The sequence below is a fragment of the Felis catus genome, chromosome X (genome assembly GCF_018350175.1).
Source record: "Felis catus isolate Fca126 chromosome X, F.catus_Fca126_mat1.0, whole genome shotgun sequence".
In the NCBI taxonomy this organism is placed as follows: domain Eukaryota; kingdom Metazoa; phylum Chordata; class Mammalia; order Carnivora; family Felidae; genus Felis; species Felis catus.
In genome coordinates this window covers 1,592,635-1,613,533 of record NC_058386.1, presented here as the reverse complement: position 1 = coordinate 1,613,533, position 20,899 = coordinate 1,592,635, and the positions used below count along the sequence as shown (strand labels likewise).

Sequence of the window (20,899 nt, the reverse complement as noted above, 5' to 3'; positions counted from 1 at the left end):
GGAAAGAAGGACTAGCAGAAGAATTCCAAATAATAAATGTATTAGGAATGAGGGAAATAGAAAATCACCACTGGGGGTGGCTGGGTGGTTCAGGTAAGCATCCTACTCTTGATGTTGGCTCACAGATGGTGAGGTCGAGCCCCACATCAAGCTCTGTGCTGACAGCGTGGAACCTGCTTCAGCCTCTCTCTCTCTCTCTCTCTCTCTCTCTCTCTCTCTCTCCCTCTCCCTCTCTTTCTGGCCTCTCCCTTACTTGTATGCATACCCTCTCTCCCTCTCTCTCACAATAAATAAAATAACATTTGTAAACAAGAAAAGAAGATAAAATCACCATTAGGCTAACGCTGCAGTAATAATTGCTGTTGACAAGGTTCTCCGATGGATGCTAAAATCAATGGGTGAAGGTTTTGAGAAGCAGCAGCATGTTTTCATAGTCTGAATGTATCTCCCCAAGATATTTATCAATTACAAAGACAAAAATCATAACCCCACAGATAGAACCTTATCCATGTGACCAAGGTTAATATCACCCTAACAGGACACAGCCACATCACATACTCCTTGATAGGATGCCCTAAAAGAGGTACATCACTCCTGCAGACTTTTTTTTTTTTTTGCCAAAAATGCATAACCTCTACTAATGAGAAAATACTGGACAAACCCAAGCTGAAAGGAATTCTATAATATAACTGACCAGTACTATTTGAAAATGTCAAGATCATGACACGTAAGGAAAGAAAAAGAAAATGTGATAGATGGGAAGTCACAAGGGCAGATGTGATAATTAATGCAGGGTCCTGGATGAGAACAGAATCATCTAATATCAAGCACATCCTTTCTTTTCCACATTTTGTGTTGCTATTGAAGATGCCTCCTGTACACATCCAGGATATGGCTGGATTTTATGTTTATTTTCCCCTGGTGGTAGTCTCTCTCCCTTAAAAGGGGTTTTTAACCCATTCACATTTAGTATCATCATTGACATATTCTTACTGAGTCCTGCAATTTTATTCTTCCCCCCCCCTTTTTTTTTTCTTTTACATTTATCATACTTTCTTCTTCTTTGTAATCCTTTCCCGCCTTCCACTGCATGGATTAGATTTTTTTTTTCCATTCCATGCATTTTTCCATTAATGCTTGGGAACCTGTACATACCCTTTATAGTCTTCTGGTGGTTACCATCCTCAGACTGTCAACACACATATTTGAACTTATATTTTCTGGGGCACCTTGGTGGCTCAGTTGGTTGAGCATCCAACTTCAGCTCAGGTCATGATCTCATGGTTCATGAGTTTCAGCCCCACATTGGACTCTATGCTGACAGCTCGGAGCCTGGAGCCTGCTTCAGATTCTGTGTCTCCCCCCTCTCTGCCTCTCCCCAGCTCGTGCACGGTCTCTCTCTCTCTCAAAAATAAAACATTTAAAATTCTTTTAAAAATATTTTTTCTACCAAACGTAAAGAGAGTCGGCATCTGTATGTTCACCCCAGAAGAGGCAAGAACATCACCTGATGTTCACTTCTGTCCCTCCCCACTGCACTCCACAATCACCTTGTTGTGGAGTGTAAATCCCAGACTATTTTCATAACTATGCACAATGCATTTACAATTCAATCCGAGTTCTACTTATTTATTTGTTTAGCAATGCTTCTTATATTACATGTTCCTGCCTGGATTCATAGTTCATTCTGGTTGAGTACATCCTGAAGTAATTATGTTCTCAAAAGGTCTTTGAGGGGTAGAATTATTAAGCTTTTACGTATTTGGAACATCTTTATTTTGCTTTCGAATTGCATTAATGCGGCTGAATTGAGAAACCCCATTCCACAAGTACTTTGCGCTCCAGAGAATGTGAGACATCCACTGTCTCAACCTGACGGATGCTCAAGTGCACTTAGCGCCTTTCTCCGCTCTTTGTTGGGTTCATTCATGTGCTCAGCGCTCACGGGGCATTCGCAACCTAAAACCCTTTCTCAAAGCGGAAATAGGAGATGAGTTCCTCCCTACAATCCGTTCTTTTCCTCTTTTTGAAATTTCCATTATTAAGCAGGTGTTGGCATTTCCCAGGCGATCCGTTGTATCCCGTACCAGCTTTCATGCTCATGCCTTACGTTTTTTTGTGTGCTTCACTGAACAGTATTGAAAGTACCTACGTGTCTGAAAGAGTGCTATTTCAACGCCAAGTTCCCCTTGCTTTTAACCCAGTTATTTATGGAATTTATGGCATCCTCAGGGTTGTGTAAAGATCCGGGAGCCAGGAGGGTGGAGGGCAAAAAAAGCATCACTCGGTGTTGCTACAAATAGATGCTGGTGTCACGTCCTTGAATTCTTTTGTTCAGTTCTGCTTGTTTTCTCAAAATAAATCCCTGGTCTTGGAGTTGAGTGTCACGGATACAATTTGTTTGAAGCTCCGAGCACGTGCTCCCGGGTTTGTTTCTGTGCAGAAAGATGACTCCACTCTGCACTTGGACCCTACAGCGGACAAAAGCAGAGTGGTGGTCCCCATACTCACACCCTCGGTCACTTGCGGTCACCTGTCACTGTCTGTCTTCTACTGGGCCACAGGGCACCGTTCCTCAGCTCTCCCGACGCCTGCAAACCGTGTCATGATTCTCCAACACTGGACCTTCCCAGGGTTACTGAACGTTTCTGAATATTTTACGGCTCGTCTTCGGTGGACCAGAAGACTGGCAGAAAGTCAGTGTGGACAGCTTGTACCAATCCCGAGGAGACGGGAACAGAGGAAGGAATCACATGGGAGTCATGGGGATGCTCTGGGCTCTTTGAGGACTGTTCTCTCTAAAAAAAAATATGACGGTCCCCAATCACCGGGGCAACTGATGGGACAGTAGGCAACCAGGAAGTACCCCACGTTTTCCATCTTAATCCCAACCAAGACTAACCTCTCTGGTTATAAATATCCTCCAAAGATACAGTGATGCTTCCCACCCTCAATCCCTGTTACGTCCACCTGTCCGTCTGTGCGTCCTGTTTGTAAGACTTCCTTGAACATGATACAGACAACAAGCCTCGTCCCCACCGCAGATCTCCTTAATGTGCCCCTCACTTTGTTTGATCTTTCACATTTACACATGGTATTTCTGACCAACAGAGGTCTGGCTCTCAGCCTCTGATTTAATTTAGAAGGGTTTTCCCAGCTTTCGGATGAATGGCCCATCCATCATATCAGTGTCTGGAGACACGTGTCTTTCCGACAACCGCAGGGAGGGTCGTGGGTGGTGACTCTACCGGCATATCCCGAATGGAGACCAGAGATGCTGGTCAGCACCCAACAATGCACAGGACACCCCACAACAGACAGACATCCAGCCCCAAATGGCAGTAGTGCCCGAGCCAAGGCACCCTGATCTACCGACTTCTAAGATTTGTCTACACTTTAAAAAATGTTACACTTCCTCATTTGGATTTCATCCTGGTACACGTTTAACTTTATATTAAAAGGACTGGATCACTGCCTTTCTCTGTAAATCAAGTTGGGGTCTCAAGCTTAGGACAGTTTGTTAAAATAAATGAAGACGTTCATTTTCCCCCCTAGGTTCTGAGATAGTTCCTATCACATGGAAATTAATTTCTTGTGGCCAACGTAACAGAACGCCCTTGATCAACTGCCCAGTCACAGGACCTTCTAACTGATAAGTCTCTGTTCCCCACCCCCAGGTACTGGGTAGCAATGTTTTCTATGTTTTCTATGCCTTCTAGCATTCTTTTTTAAGATTCCATTTTTTTTTAAGTTTATTTATTTATTTTGAAAAAGACAGAGAGAGCGCCAACCAGGGAGGGGCAGAGAGAGAGAGAGAGAGAGAGAGAGAGACAGAGAGAGAGGGGAAACAGAATCCCAAGCAGAGAATTTCTGATTTAAAATGTCTGAGGGCAATGCTGTTTTTTAAATGTGTTTTGCTCTTAATGTCTACGTTTATCACATTACAGTCAAAGGACATAACATCCAATTCCTGCGCCAAGTAACACATTAAATGCCTCCTTGTGCCGTGAGTATAAAATCAATTTTTCTAAGTGGTCCGTGGCAGATGAGAAAAAGGGCCATTGTTTATAGAACGCGTAACGTTTAAGAGACACCTTATGCTTTATTCGTTAGATCAACTTACTTACATGTCTGCTTTGTGAGTTAAAAACCAGCAAAACGCTTTGAAAAGACTCTGCCTCTACGGTTCTTTCCGTCTGCCTGTGTATCAGATAGGTTTTATTTTTACGTGCTTTGTACAGGGATCGTTGGTGCACGGTCTTGAGCGGTATTATGTAACGTGTGAATTCTCCGCTTGATTCGATAGCGTCTCTTGCCTGGATCCGTGCACTCGGAAAAACCCTCTGATCGCCTCTGCTTTTCCTTCCTTGTACGTGTGATCCAATCCATCTGTCCATCCTTTATCAAATAAATATATCAGATAGAGGAGGAGGGGTGGGGGTTGGGGAACAGGTGACAAGGACGAAGGAGGGCACCTGTCGCGATGAGCCCCGGATCCTGTATGGACATGTTTAACAGCTATATTATACACCTGAATTCACACAAGTCTGTTCTTACAACAGTCACCTTCAAGACAGTTCTCTTTAGTAGGAAGATGAAGAAAAAAGAGAATTCTCTTTATTAGAAGCAAACGTAGCAAAGGAAAAACGGGCAGTCATGGGATCTGCTCCTGGAACCATGACCGGGGTCACCCGGAAAGCACCCAGAAGGAACGCGGGGTTGCCCACGCAAACGAGCACCATTCGCGACCATGTGGTGACACCCCTACGCGCGTCTGCACAGACGGGAGCCTCCCCACGCTCAGGTGCAAATGCACAACCCGCTCTACAGAACCAGGACGTCTGAGGAGCTCACGTGTCTGCATTCGCGAGCACGTGCCTATGGCCGTGAAGGCGTCGTGATCAATCTGAGCTTGGAATCGTCCTCGACCTCCCGTGGCAAACCTTGCGTGGCGATCTCAAGGTCCCGGACTGTGGAGCGCCTCAATTCAGATCGCTGCAAGGGCGCCCCCTGTTCCCGGGACACATGTCAGGGGCCCATCGAGGCAGGAACCTGCACCTGCTTCCTTGTCCCCGCCTCCTGCACCTGCTTCCTTGTCCCCGCCCCCTGCACCTGCTTCCTTGTCCCTGCCTGTACAGACACAGTGTCCGCTGACCATGGGGCCAAGTGGGGATCCTGTTTCTACTGGGCTGGTGCTGTATGCCCGCAACGCCCCCACCCCACTGCCTCTGCTCTCCTTCATGGGACCATCAACCCCACCCTCGCGTACTGCCGACCTCCCGACCGCTCCCAGTGTCTCGTCCTGGAGAGCAGGTGGCAGGCACAGCGTGGATGTGCAGGCTGGGATCTCAGCTGGGTATGCCCGCCCGAGGGGTGCTGCTAACAGGGGGCCAGAGAGGGGCACCGACAGCACCCAACCCATCAGGCACCGTGAGGCTTCTCGATCAGCCGTCCCTCGCGTGGCTCGCCTGGTTGTGACATCCCTGGGCCTGCTGGCCGACCCTCCCCAGCCTCTCTCTCCCAGAGTCACCACGAGAAACAGAGCTCTCCTCCGTACCCAGACGCGCACTCACCACCACGACCGACAGACGCCCGGAAATCCGCGTGCAACACAGAGACACGTACGCACTCATCGGGAAGCAGAGCCCCGTTCCGCCCTCCCAAGGCTCCTGCACAACCGCCTGAGGATCCCCCGACTCCCGAACTGACATCTCTATCTTCCTTTGGGAGACCTGCCTACTTGGATCACAACTGGCGCGTACCAGAGTCACATGCCCCCCGTGACGGCCCGTGATCCGGACCTCCCTCACCTCCCCGAGCATCGGCGGCCTCGCGTCCCTGCACAGCAGCAGGAAGCGGCCGAGCGCGTGAGAATCTCCCCGTCTTACCTGAGCAGGCTGGACACCTGTGAGGTGATGAGAACCACCAGCTTCCTGGTCGCCCGCTGCGTCCTCAGCGACTGTCCCAGCACCAGAGCGCCCTGGCAGTACGTGTCATTGGTGGCCAGCGTCACGAACGCCTGGTCCAACACTGTGGACGTGGACAAAAACACCAGAGTGACGTCCCGAGGCGTCTCCCCAGGTGGCCGGGCTCGAGGTCAGCCCTGTCTCTGCCTCTGAATCATCGCAAAACTGCTCAATATTTCTCAAACGTTCCCTGGGAACACTTTCCTTACATCCTTTCTTTTTTTTATGTTTTCCTTTATTATTTTTTTAATAACCTGTACATCCCACGTGGACCTTGAACTCACGCCCCTGAGATCAAGAGTCACACGCTTCCCAGTCGGGCTCCCTGACGTCCCTTTTCATTGCAAAACACACACAGGGGCGTCTGGGGGGCTCAGGCGGTTGAGCGTCCGACTTTAGCTCAGGTCACGATCTCACGGTTCGTGAGTTCGAGCCCCACGTGGGGCTCTGTGCTGACAGCTCAGAGCCTGGAGCCTGCTTCCCATTCTGTGTGTGTGTCTCTCTCTCCCTCTGCCCCTCTCCTGCTCACACACACTCTCTCTTTCTGAAAAATAAGTAAATATTAAAAAAAAAAAACTAAAAAAAAATCACACAGACACCCATGGAGTGTAAGGAGACCCCACCCGTGAGGCACAGCCCAGCAGAATATGATTGTAAGGTACTGATGCTCCAAATATCTGATCCTGAGCCCAAGCACATGGAAACGAGTCAGCCACCGTCCGATGATCCGAGCTACATTCTAGACGCCCGTGAGACTCGCCACAAAAAAGCTACGCCCGGTTTCCCAACGCGTGGACAGGACAGGAGGAAACGGTAACAGCAGATCCCACTGAGGGCCATCTGCAATCCAAGTGCATCGTCCCTCCCGGTGTTCGTGTCTCCTGGGACTTCCGGACTTAGTTCCTGGTCCGCCCAGAGCGCGTTGCCAGGAGAGACACAACGGCGTAAAGAAATCCTGGGCAGGCTCCGTGCTGTCTGCAGAAATTAAAATTCGCAGCACGCGGCGTGGGGCCCGAACACACAGACCTCGGTTCTCAAAGGCCAGAGAGCCGAGCTGAGCCCTCCCCTCCCCTCCCCTCCCCTCCCAGCAGGGCTGGCGGCTCCCAAAGGAGGGCCTGAAGGACTCACATTCACAGTAAATATAACGTGACAAAGGCAAGCTTCTGAGTGAGGCCTGTTTCTTGGGGCACCTCCTTGCTGCTAAGAGGATTGGGCGAATTCCACGGTCTCCTCTGTGGCTTGAGTCTTACCCCACACTTGAGAACTCAACTTTCTAGGCGCCAAATACCCATCTACCTACCTGTTATCCATCCATCCATCCATCCATCCATTATATCTATCTATCTATCTATCTATCTATCTATCTATCTATCTATCTTTTATCTATATTTATCCACCCATCCATCCCTCTAACCATTAATTTCTGCGTCTGTCTGTCTATCTATCCATCCATCCATCATATCTATCTATATCTATCTATCTATCTATCTATCTATCCATCCATCATATCTATGTATCTATCCATCGAACTATCATCTATCTCTCTATCCATCTATCTATCATGTATCTATATCTATCCACCCATCCATCCCTCTAACCATCCATCTATTTCTGTGTCTATCTGTCCATCCATCCATCCATCCATCATATCTATCTATCCATCATATCTATCCATCTATTTATCCATCCATCCATTCATCCATCCATCCATTCATCCATCCATCCATCAATAAATCCATCCATCTATCCATCCATCCATCCATCCATCCTATCTATTATCTATTTATCTATCTATCATCTATCTATCTATATCGCCAACATATCAATCACCTACCATCTATCTATAGATCCGTCATCTATCATTTACTTACCACATATTATGCACCACCTGTCATCTGTCAACCATTTATTACAATCACCTATCTATCCATTCATCCATCCATCATATCTGTTTGTCTGTCTGTTATCTATCTGCCCATCCATCCATCCATCCATCCATCATCTAGTTATCTCTTTTTCTATCAATCTAGGGTTTTTTGGGGGTTTTTTTTGTTTTTTTTTTTTACACAACTGGCTTTGAATGCTGTTCAGTCTGCAGGGACAGGGATAGCACTCACAGAAATATGGACAACAAAAAACAATGTTGTGGGAAAAGCAAGGAGGGTAGTTTTGCCACGAGGTGCTGGAAGGCTGAGGAGACACCCCTGCGATGTCTGAGACATGGGAACAAAGACTGGGGTCCCCTGGAGACCTCACGGTGACGAGAGAGAGCCCCGGACCAGAACGGATGGCGCTGTGACAGGACGGCCATGCAGACAAGAGGCAAGTGTTGCTCAGCTGGCCCGAGATAAGGTACTGGGTGGAACAGAACACGAAAGTGTCCAAACACTGGTAACGGCACACACTGGTTTTGCAGCGTTTTGTAGGGACATAAATGTACCTGATGTAATCGATGGGTGTTATGAGCTGAATTACATCCCCCCGCCAAATTCACACAAACTCCTCCCCCCTGGGACCTCAGAATATGGATATATCTGGAGATGGGGTCTTTGAAGAGGAGATTAAGGTAAAATGAGGTCAGTAGGGTGGGCGTGATCCCACAGGACTGAGGTCCTTATAAGAGGAGTTTAGGATACAGAATGGCACAGAGGGCCGACCACATGAGGACACAGGGACAAGATGGTCTACACACGAAAAAGAGAGGCCACAGGAAGCACCAGTCTCAGCCCCGCCCGGATCTGACTCCCAGCCTCCAGGACCAGGAGAAAAGACACGTATGTTATCTGAGACACGTCATCGAGAGTATTTGTCACAGGAGTCCAGTAATGGCACACCCAGCCCGGGGGAAGAGCAGCAGAGAAATCACCCAGTGACCCTTCCTCACAGAAAAAGAAAATCCCCAACGAAGCTTGCTTGGATAGCACCCAAAAAAGAATGTCAAATTCTGCCCGAGCGGAAGGTAACACCATGACCCGACAAAGACCCAACTAGGTTACTCCTACTCATTGATCTTTTCGATGATCAGGAGCCCGGCTGCCCTGTACCTAAGGCAACTGTCAGGCCCAGAACAATTAATTAGATTTCCAAGCATCTCACGTTTCAGAACGACCAGGATTGGACACATCAGGGGCTTCCTCATGAGGCACGGGGTCTCCGGGGACCCCAAATGATGCACTGCGGACAGGCAGTTCGTTCGCTGATTCCTCCAGAAGTCACAGCCGGGGCTGGGACCACTGAGCGGGTTGGACACAAGGACCTGGGCCTGATTCTGCTCAGGATGGACAGCTTCGTGATCCCGCTAACAGGAGTGCACAAAATCACTCACGGGGAGGATCCCCATCAGAGGAAGCAACGCAGACCAATGGGTCTCCACCTTGACAAGGATGAGAATTCACCCACCCACACAGTCCTGCTTTTAAGAAGCTACCACCGACCAAGTTTCCATAAGGCATCAGCCAATGCGGGTTTAAGAAAAAACAAACAAAACAGATATTCCTGCAAAAGCGAGTTCAGCCAGACGAACGTGGCAGCTGAGAGTTTCCCAATGGGTCTGGAAGAAACCCGTTTATTTTTACCCCTGTCTCTTCCTGGCCTGTCCTCCACTTGACCTGTCTTCCATCCGCCCCCCTCCGAAATAACACAGCCGGCTGGCTCCCCCCTCCCCCCCCTCCGTTTTTACTCAAAGCTGGTTTCTGTTCCCCCCCGCCCCCACCCAAGGAAAATGTGGAATCCACAGTTGGGGTCTTGGAGCACGTTGCAGGGCCGACCGGGATGTGTCCCAACGCCTCTCACTGAATGCTGCCATTATCCACAGGCCCCAGCGGCTTCGGGAAGGTGGTTTCCCCTGGGCAGGAACGCAGGCCTCTCCCTGCAACACAGGACCTGTTTTCCTCCTCCTGGGAACAGACTCTTAACAGCGGGAACCACAGGGAACCATGGTCCTGCGTCCCCGCTCAACAATTCTCCTTTCTAAGGCCAGAGAAGAGGAAAGCACAGATTTACCAACCTCTGAATAAAAAGTAACGTGTTTTGTTTTTGTTTTTGTTTTTGTTTTTTTTTTCTTTCTCTAATGGGCTCGTGCATGGTCACGTCTGGTCTGGTGCAAGACGGGGGGTGGCTTTGCGCCAGCAGGAGCACAGGCATCTTTCTCGGGGGGCGAACGTCACATGCTAATCACCCAATTGTGTGGCTCCCTGAAGTGCCCACGTTGGACGTCCACAAAACCCACGGCCACGTGCGAAGGGCTGGATCTGAGCCCTCGGGGTCAGGCCCAGCCTGAAGTCCCAGGCGTGCGGCCACCCTAAGCCTGCTGCGGTGCGGGGAGATGACCCGGAACCTGCTCTCTGTCGCCCGGTTGCTGAGAACCCCACACAGTGCAATCCTGTGGCCAAGAAACCGGCCCTCTGGAACTCCCCGGGCAGCGACTGACAGGAGGAAAATTCGGGAGTCTCCAAGCCCCCGGCCCATGCTATAAATGGCCCCTCCCCGCTGGTGAGACTCCCCCCAACTCCGCCCACCTGTCAGCACCAGGCTCTGCGAAAGCTCGGTGGCACTGGGGAGGCGAGGGGCTTGGGGAGACTGTGGGGGCACAGCGGGGGTCTCTCCAGATCAGATGCATCTCACAGGGGCCACAAGGAACAGGGAGGCTGAACGCCAAAGCCTTCTCCGACTCACCCGGCATGGTTCCGCGCTCGCTCGTCGCCTGGCGCACAGTGGGGCTGACCCCCTGGGCTCTCCTGGGCGCGCGGGTGGACTCCGCCGGCTGCAGCAGGGCCTAGCAGAGGCGGCTTCGTCGTGGTCGTCGTCTCCAGGGGACCCGCGCGGAGCTCCAGGCCTGCAGGCGACAGCTGCACTCCAGATACCCACAGCTGCAGCCCCAGCCCGGCGCGCCCCGACCCCGGGCCCTGCTGAACCCGAGCCCCCTCCACGACCCCCGTGCCCCGCACGTCCTCGTCCGTGCTCGTGGGCAGGCTCTGTCCTCCAACCAAGCTCCCCTCGACCCTGTTTCCTCGACCCGGAGTCACCTGCGACCCCTCTGCGCCCCGGGGCACCCTCAGGCTCGCTCTGGCCCTAGCCCGCCCGGGTGTCAGAAGCGTCCCCGCCGTGCCCGGCACTCCCTCCAGCCTCCGCCGTGTCCCCCGCTCCCTCCGGGGGCCCCTAGACCCCTCGAAGCTCCCGAGTCACCTGCGGCCCCGCCGCGCCCCGCCCCTCCTACGAGCGCCCGGAGGCCTCGGCCCCACCCTGGCCCCGCGCCCCCGTCGCCTCCTCCCCTGCGGGTCCCCCACAGCGTGCGCACCCCGCCCCTCGTCCCTCGGCTCCCCCGCAGCGTCCCCCGCCCCGGTCCCCGCCACGCCCCAGGGGCCTCCACGCCCCCGCACGTCCCGAGCGCACCAGCAACCCGGAGACACCCTCCCCGGACTCCTGCCCAGGACCCCGCAGCCCCGCGCCCCCCACACTTCCTGCGCACTCCGGCAGCCCGGCGCCCCCTCCCCAGATCCCTGCCCAGCCCCCTCAGTCCCGCCCCCCCATACCTTCTGCGCGCCCCCACACCTCCTGCGCACTCCGGCAGCCCGGCGCCCCCTCCCCCGATCCCTGCCCAGCCCCCGCAGCCGCGCGCCCCTCACACCTTCTGCGCGCCCCCCACACCTCCTGCGCTCCGGCAGCCTCTGGCCGGGCAGGCGCTGGGAGGCCCCGCGGCCCGCGCCCCGCGATTGGCCGCTCGCCGGAAGCCAGGCCCCACCCCCGCTCGGCCGCAGGGGCGCAGGTCCCCACCTCCGCCGCAGACCCCGCCCCCCCGGCCAGCGCCAGAGGGAGTCGCGACGGCCCTCCGTCCACGCCCCTGCCCCCACCCCACCACGAAGCCCCCTCCTTGCCAAATCCTGGAGCCCCAGGTTTGGAGGTTTGCACATTTAACCTTCAACCAGCCGGCTCCAAAGTAAATGTTTGCAGTGGCCTGGCCGGCCTGGGCTCAAGGCCAGCGAGCTGCCCTGCGGAGGCCACGCTGGAGACCTACCCGTAGGGACCGCGACGCTGGATCTTAACCGAATTCGGGGCGAGCGCAGGGAAGAGTGAAGCGGGCGCGCGCAGGAAGGCGGGAGAGGACCACAAGATTAATGAAGTCTTGGCGCCTCAGCACTTGAATCCGTGCGCGCCTGGGCCAGGGCACCTGTGAGTGTGCGCGCGAGTGGGCGCGCGTGCGCACGCAGGGGTGTGCCTGTGACCCCGCAAAGCACCAGAGGGTGCGTCTAAGACTTGGATATGTGCGGGACCGACCTCAGGCATGGATGCAACAGTGAGCCAGCCTATCCGCCGGTGAGTGAGTGAGTGAGTAGCGAAGGGAATAACTGAGCGCATGCTTCCGTCAAAGGAGGAGGGAATCCATGAATGAGTATAGGAGTGCGTGCAGTGCATGAATGAGTGAGCTCCTGCGCCATCGCTGGGGGAGGGGTGCCCATATCCGTGCATGAGTGAGTTCCTGCACCGTCACTGGGGGAGGGGTGCCCGTATCCACGCATGAGTGTGTTCCTGCACCGTCACTGGGGGAGGGGTGTCCGTATCCACGCATGAGTGAGTTCCTGCACCGTCACTGGGGGAGGGGTGCCCGTATCCACGCATGAGTGTGTTCCTGCACCGTCACTGGGGGAGGGGTGTCCGTATCCACGCATGAGTGAGTTCCTGCACCGTCACTGGGGGAGGGATGCCGTATCCATGCATGAGTGAGTTCCTGCCCCATCGATGGGGGAGGGGTGCCATAGCCATGCATGAGTGAGTTCCTGCCCCATCGATGGGGGAGGGGTGCCCGTATCCACGCATGAGTGAGTTCCTGCACCATCGCTGGGGGAGGGGTGCCCGTATCCATGCATGAGTGAGTTCCTGCCCCATCAATGGGGGAGGGGTGCCCGTATCCATGCATGAGTGAGTTCCTGCACCATCGATGGTGGAGGGGTGCCCGTATTCATGAAGGCGTGAGTTCCTGCCCCATTGATGGGGGAGGGGTGCCATAGCCATGCATGAGTGAGTTCCTGCACCATCGCTGGGGGAGGGGTGCCCGTATCCATGCATGAGTGAGTTCCTGCACCATCGCTGGGGGAGGGGTGCCCGTATCCATGCATGAGTGAGTTCCTGCACCATCGCTGGGGGAGGGGTGCCCATATCCATGAAGGCGTGAATTCCTGCACCATCGATGGGGGAGGGGTGCCCGTATCCACGCATGAGTGAGTTCCTGCATCGTCACTGGGGGAGGGGTGCCCGTATCCATGAAGGCGTGAGTTCCTGCAGCATCACTCGGTGGATGGGGAAGGGGGAACACGGGTACCCAGAAACGCTGCCTTGAAGAGACGAATATCTTGGACGCACAACTTGAAGGGTCAGCAGAGGAACGCAGGGTAGGAGTTAGTGTTAGGACAGGAGACACGTGAGCCATGGAGAGTCACAGAGGGAGGGAAATGGCAGCCAAATGGGCCAAGAACTCCTGAGACCAGACAGCTCGTGACTGGGGCCATGGGAGAGCGTTAAGGACCAGTGGTCAGAGAGAGCAGGCAGTTCCTTCTAGAGCATTTCATTCTGTGTGGCCTTCCTGGATCCAATGAGCTGTCATTGTCCTTCTAGCTCTGGGGTCCAGGGGACATATATCTGCAGGGGGAGTTGACATGCCTGTTGTTCAGGGACAGAACCGGGCTTCCCGCTTTGCGAAGTCACCTGGGGTAGGGAGGAGGACAGAAGACTCACAGAGGAGGTCACCTCCCCACAACAGGACTTTGGTGGATCTCATGATTCCCCATTGTGACAAGTGGCCCACAAGTGACTGCATGGGGAACAGGGGCTTTGCATCCTTAAAAGCCGCAGGCCTCAGAGGGCTTGGAAAATCAGGACCTTGGGCGTAACAATGGCAGAGACGGAGCAGGGAAGGGACCCAGGTTCCAGCAGCCCCTGTCCACAGAGACAGCAGCTTGATGGATAACCATCCGCCTCGGGGCACAGGTGCTGGTGGGGTTATTCACCCCAGGGCCCAGAGGGGCCCAGAGCTGTTAAGACCTTACAAGCCGGTGAGGGAAGTGGGCGACGCCATCTGGAACACGCAGGGGCAGCGCCCCACCCCATCATGCTCACGGTCTCCAGAACTCACACCTGGTGAGCCACGAAGGTATCGTGGGTCTGACCCCACCGGAGAGGGGCTTATGGAGCTCCCTGCCCCCACCACGGGCTGTGTGCACCTGCTTGACCACTTCTGGGGTCTGGAGAGGCATCTGCAGGGCTCACTGAGCCTCTAGAAGGTTCTCTGAAATCTCCGCAGCCTCCAGACTAGCAGTGGGAAGAGGAGAAACGTTCTCAGGAAGGTGGACAGCATGGGAAAGAGGTCCGGTGTGAGTCCTGCTCGGCCCCCCACAGCCCCCTCGCTTCCAGGGGCAGGGGGAGGCTCCCTGGCCTCTGTGGTGGTCTTCCTTCTGGCTCCATTATTTCCCGAGTGTCCCCACACATCCGAGCCACGGGATCATTCTGTTGGGCCTCATTCTGGCCTGTCAGTGAGCAAAGTGTGGAGTGCTGCGTGCAAAGGCCCTCCTATGAGGCATGGGGTCCTGGGACGGGACTCCAACAGTAAGAGATCCATTTGCAAATGTCCCAGACGGGTCCTGCCTCCTTTACTACATGGGGCAGTGAGGTTCCCAAATTGTCCCCTTTCTGTGGGTCGGAAGCTGTCTACCAGCAGGGTTCCCCCCCCCCCCCCCCGGCACCGGTGACGTGTGGGGCAGGGCATGCTCAGTCCCCTGAGGGGCAGAATCAGCACTAGGTAGTTAGCTATAGGGAGGGAGGAGGGGAGGGAGGGATGCATGGATGGATAGATAGATAATAGGTATGATGGATGGATGGATGGATGGATCGATAGATAATAGATAGATACATACATACATACATACATACATATGTTGGATGGATAGGTAATAGTTGGATAGATAGATAATAGTTGGATAGATGACAGATGGATGGATGGATGGACGGATCGATGGATTGATCGATAAATAATGGATAGATACGTACATACATGCATACATACGTATGATGGATGGATAGATGCATAGGTAGATACGATGGATGGTTGGATATTTAGATGGGTAGACGAATGGAGTCTCTTGTCCCGAGGCAGGGTTTCTTGCCATCAGCGCTGCTGACATCTGGGGCTGGATGACTCTTTGACATGGGGCGTCCTGGGCACCGTGTTGCCCAGCGTCCCTCCCTGGTCTCCACCCACCATCTGCCAGGAGCCCCCTCACCCAGTTGTAAGAACTGAAAATGTCTCCAGACTTGGCCCCGAGGCCTCCGGGAACGAAACCACGCCTGGCTGAGAATGCCCGTCCTGCGGCAAGAGAGCCTTCTGGGTGGACGCCAGCTTGGGGCCGCACCAAGCAGAGCCGGCTGCCAGGCCCTGAAACCGGGGCGTCCCCGCCCCCGCGTCACACCACATCGTGTGGGGCGTTAGTCCCAGGGGTGTGTGCGCGCGGAACGAAGGCTCAGTGGGCACCGTGGGGGTCTGCGTGCGGAGTGCAGTCTGACCTGGCGCCTATCCTGAGTGTCCCCCCTGCGGCCCAGGCACATCCCTGTCCAAGCGGAGCACAAGCCTCCAGCTTTCCATTCACACGCACGTCGCGGACCTCCAGGCCACTTACCAGGAGCCTCTGTCGCTTCTCCACGTGCCCGGCGTGCGCACAGCAGGGTCCACCCTGAGTCCTGGCCTCCACCCCCACAGGCCAGGGGCACCCGCCCACCGGCCTCCAAAGCCAGAGGCAGGAGCTAAGGGCGGGGGCGGGGGGGGGGACGCCCTCTCCCTAGGAGCCTGAGGGGCAGGGAGGTCCGGCTGGAGGGCGCAGATGGCTTCTTGTCCTCCCGGCGCCACCCTTTCCCTGTGCTGAGTCGCAGATAAGCGCTCCCAAAGGGAAGCTGGAATTCTGGTGTCTCAGCCCAGCTCTCAGAGGACCAGAAACGGGGCCAGGGGCTGGGTGGGCTTCACCCCGCCCCCAAGCAATCCACCAAACGGGAGCCCTGGCTCTGCCCCCACCAGACAGGAAGAGCAGCCCCTCCCCCTGGCACCCCCCCCCCCCCCACACACCCAGGGGAAATCTCAGGAATGCACACCCTCAGCGCTTCCCCCGGCCCAGAACCCTGAGAAACAGAAAACTGAGTCTGGGGGCCAGTGGGTGCTGTGTATGCACAAGCCCTCCAGATGCTTGCAGGGAGAGGCTGGGAGGGGGCTCCAGGAGGGGGTCAGCCCTGATCCCTGGGGGAGGTGGGGAGGGGGCTCCAGGACGGGGCCTTTTCTGACCCCTGGGGAAGGTGGATGGGGGGCTCCAGGACGGGGTCAGCTCTGATCTGTGGGGGAGGGGGGAGGGGGCTGCAGGACGGGGTGAGCTCTGACCCCTGGGGGAGGGGAGGGGGCTCCCGGACAGGGTCTGTTCTGACCCCTGGGGAAGGTGGGGAGGGGGCCGCTGGACCCTGGGGGCAGGAGAGAGTGGGCCAGGATGAAAGGCAGCGGGAAATGGCCAATCACCCGAGAGGTTTAGGAGAAGGTTCAGGAACCCCAGCAGCCGTCCTGTGTCCTGAGACCCAGTACCCCCTGCCCCACTCCCCTGCCTGCCCCGTGGGACCCTTGCAGTCCTGAATTTGGGCCTGGAAACCAGGACAAAAGGCAGTGACCCCAGGGGAGCTGCCGGGCTCCTGGCCAGAGGGTGGGTCCATTTTTAACCCCCCAGCGGAAGGTGCGGTGTCCTCTGCTTTCCTGTGATAAGGCGGTTGCTGCGGTTGCTGACTGCACAAGGGAGTCTGTGTTCTCCCCAACGGAGCCCTGGGGAGAAAATGGGACTTTTTTTTTTTTTAAGTTAATTTATTTATTTATCTTGAGAGAGAAGCAGAGCCGGTGAGCAGGGGAGGGGCAGAGAGAGAGGGACAGAGAGTCCCAGGCATCAGATCCTAATCCAGGCGGGGCTCCTATCCCCAGCCCGGAGACCCTGACCTGAGCTGAGGTCAAGACTCTGAGGCTTAACCGCTTAACTGACCGAGCCACCCAGGCGCCCCGAAAATGTGACTTTCGTCCTAGACCAGTGTGATTGTGCAACGCGCCTTTGAGACAAAGGCCGAATGAACTAACTTGAAAAACAAGCGAAAGGATGAGAAAAAATATGCAAATTAAACGACTGCAATTGTATATCCGTATTGTGGGACACGGTCATATCTAAAGAACTGTAATTGCAAGCCGGTGGATACAAAAACAAATAATAATAATCAAAGGACTTCTATGTACTGGCTAACTTTCAACCTCCATCCCCGCCCCGAGTCAAAAGCATAAACGGATAGAAGATACAACCGGAATGCAGATAGGAAATGGGTCTTAATTAGGGCTCCCGAGATTGGTGGGAGGCAGGCTGTGACAGCCGGAGCTACAGCAGCCATCTTGCGCCATGAGTAAAACTGGCTAATGGGCTGCAAAAGCTGAGGTCACCAAACAGACAACTGGGCCACGGGAGGAAATTATTGAACCCTCAAGTTACCCCACCCCAGAGGCTCAAACCTCACTAGGTCTTCTTATGTGATAATATCTTTATGGTTTTATCCATTTCGAGATGGCTTTGTGTGGCTTCCACAGAAAAGCATCCAAATTCATACAATCTAGCAGAAGTTCTCAAGCCTTCTGGTCACAAGACTCCTTGATACTCTTACATTCTGAAATAATCTGTCATTGCCCGCTTTCCTACTGAAACAGAATACACATAGGTCCTGGTGTTCACTGTTCCCTATCACAACGTCATTATATTTGTAATTAATTATATTAATATATATATATTTGTAATATATTGTATTAATAAACGATGATGGGCCTTTGTGGTGGAAAAAAACGTCATTTTAAAAGAATCTTGGTCGGGGTGCCTCGGTGGCTCAGCCAGTTGGGCGTCTTACTTCAGCTCAGGACAGGATCACACAGTTCGTGAGTTTGAGCCCCACATCAGGCTCTGTGCTGACAGCTCGGAGCCTGGAACCTGCTTCGGATTCTGTGTCTCCCTCTCTCTCTGCCCCTCCCCAGTTCATGGTCTGTCTCTCTCTCTCCCTCTCTCTCAAAAATAAATAAATATTTAAAAATTTTAAGAAAAGATTCTCGGGGAGTGCATGAATCATACATACCATTGTCTCTCTTTTGTGACTCCTTCTGAATTTTTATTGTGAAATTTAGCAAACACAAATAACCAACACTTCCTCTTTTATTGATGATTTCCTGACATTGTTGTGCACGTTGTTTTAACAGGTTTTTAAGACTGTAGACCTAGGAAAAATATATAGAAAAAAATGAAATTTCTGAAGCTCTAAGACCTAGCTTTCCTTAAATATATTTTTACAAGCCATATACATATATATTAAAAATATATAAATATAAAATATATTCTATACATTATATTATGTATCCCATATCTGTATATCTATATTATATTATTATATTATATATGTTATATAAATATGAGATATCTATCTTATATATCCCATGTGTGTATATCTTATATATGTAAGATATTATATATAATGTCATGTAAATTCTATATGTCACATATTATAATATAGGTAATTGTATTATATATGATATATATGATTACTTATATATGATATGTATCAATATATATTATAAATCGCCTATAGATCTGTCTATATTATGTTTACTACATAATAATTATAATATGTTTATATATGTTTATGTTATAAACACATATAAACATATTATTATACATATACATGTTTATATATGTTTATATAACAAACATATATAAACATATTATAATATATAATTATATATTATATATGATATATATGATTACATATTATATAGGATATGTATCAATAATATACACTATAAATCACATATATATCTGTCTATATTATGTTTATTATGTAATAATTATAATATATGTTGATATGTTTATAATCTATATATTATATATACCGTATATTATACTTTCCTATACTAATTTATTAACAAATACAATAATGTATATGTATAATGCATATATAATCATATATACATAAAATATATATCTTTTTCTCTTCACCAGAGCTCATTAGAATCACAAGACAACACAGGAGCCATCATCAGCTAACCTACCTTATCTCCACTTGGAATTCTGCACCCCAACTTTTGTCCTCAGCCCCAAGGTCTCATTTGTGAGGAAACTTGATCGCATGACATAAAATCGGTGGCTCTGCACTGCACAACGTCCCTTCCACTCTGAACAAAGCCCTGAACTCTCTAAGGAGTCTGCAAGTGCATAATGTAAAACATAACCCTCTGGGGAGACAGGGGACAGCAGCATTTGGTGTCTCAAAAAGCAATTATCACCTGCACCCAAATGCCTGACCCAGCTGCAGAATCTCTCGCCTCACAGCCCGCAGGGAAGCTGTCCGCACCGTGGTTCGCAGCAGTGGGGCCAAGGAGATGAGGAAGATGTCACTTTTGCACAGTGCTCTTAGCAGGTGTATTTTGGGCACGTCCAGAAGTCCGATGCAGGCACAACAAGGCACCTGTATGCAAGGACCATCCCGTCAGAATTCCAGAAGAGAAGTCCTTCAAAGTGTCGGGAAGGAAAAATTCCTCCTCTACCCTTCAAGGTGTTCCAGCTGGTTCAGGAACTAAATCAACATGAGACAGACTAACCAGAGGAGAAAAAAAAACAAAAGCCAAAAACCAAAAAACTTCGAAGTTTTGTTACGTGTGCACAGAGGCCAATGAAATTGATACCCGAAGAAATGACCAACGCAGGCAGTTTTTATACGTTTTCGGTGGAGATGATACATTTGTGAGAAATGGACAAGATAAAAAACAAACACACACACACACACAGATTTCAGGGGCTGTACTAGTAAGGAATTCTGAACAGAATTGGGGCCGAGGCAGATCAGAAAAAGGAAGGTTTGCATACACAGCCTTTTCAGCTTTAAAGCCCCAGTTTCTGGTGATAAGGGTGTCTTGTTACTTGTTAGTAAGGGAAGGTATTTTTCATACAGGAAACTTGTTTCTTGCTTTCAAGGGGACAGACGAGGGTCTGAGTGAACTTGCACTGGCCATGAATTAACTAACTTCTATTTAAATAATAGGTTTTGTTTCTTAAAGTTGACATATGCGTGCAATCATATGGTATTTCTTTCTCTGACTTATTTCTCTTAGCATAATACACTCTAGATCCATTCACGTGGTTGCAAATGGCAAGATTTCATCTTTTTTTAATGGCTGAATTATATTCCATTGTACGTATACATACATATCTCTAGATATACACAGATATGCATATATCTAGATAGATAGACAGAGTAATAAAACTTTCCAAATCGAGGGTCCCATCACTAGTTTATGAGCAAAAAGAAGTAAACAATATTTTTTTGAAACAAAGCTAAAGCCAGGTTACTTATTTGGTTCAAGTAATTTGTTTGGCCATGTTTCTGACATTCTGACAAACAAACAAAAAATTCAAGGCCCGTGTGAAAGTGGATTAACGTGTCCTGGGAAGGTTGATGGGTTCAGAGCAAGAATTAGCTTTCAGAGCCCCACATGACACGGCTCGAGGACAGAATAAGGATCCTGAAGAACTGTCCCAATGAGCAGAGCCCCCTGGGTGCAGGTTGGGGACCATGTGTCATCACTGCTTTGCAATACCGGATCGGAACAAGTATGACGGGCTCTGAAATCCACCCACCCTTCGTATCACATCCCAACTTGACATTTCTCAGCCATCAAAAAGAAAGGTCGGTGAGCTTTAAGGACAACCGTCTCACACAAGGCAGCAAGAACAGACAGTCCGGGTGCAAGTCCCCATCTTCAGGGACACATAAATCTGATAAGACACCCAGGGATGCAAAGAAAAAGGAAGTAAACTCAATGAGCAAACAAACACAATGTCAATAAACACTTG

At 51.6% G+C, this 20,899-nt stretch overlaps 1 protein-coding gene and 1 long non-coding RNA gene across 6 annotated transcripts in view; one reads left to right on the top strand and one right to left on the bottom strand.

Moving 5' to 3' along the window:
- Window positions 1-12,116, bottom strand: part of GYG2 (glycogenin 2) — a 30,923-nt gene extending 18,807 nt beyond the window's left edge. For 2 of the 5 annotated variants that reach the window (XM_045050745.1, XM_045050748.1), the window contains exons 1-3: window positions 11,980-12,116; window positions 10,641-10,800; window positions 5,889-6,030 (exon numbers count right to left, since the gene is read on the bottom strand). In XM_045050745.1, the coding sequence (XP_044906680.1) occupies window positions 5,889-6,030; window positions 10,641-10,647 (149 nt within the window). In that variant the 5' untranslated portion in view covers window positions 10,648-10,800; window positions 11,980-12,116. Of the gene's footprint in view, window positions 1-4,127; window positions 4,399-5,888; window positions 6,031-10,640; window positions 10,801-11,497; window positions 11,714-11,979 lie in introns of those variants that run through there. The other 3 variants (XM_023248843.2, XM_045050746.1, XM_045050747.1) reach the window with 3 other exon arrangements.
- Window positions 12,117-12,141: 25 nt separating this feature from the next.
- LOC111558660 lies at window positions 12,142-19,709 on the top strand. Its single transcript, XR_002739752.2, has 2 exons — window positions 12,142-12,278; window positions 19,049-19,709. It is a non-coding gene; the product is annotated as an uncharacterized LOC111558660 (long non-coding RNA).
- The last annotated feature ends 1,190 nt before the right edge of the window (window positions 19,710-20,899 follow it).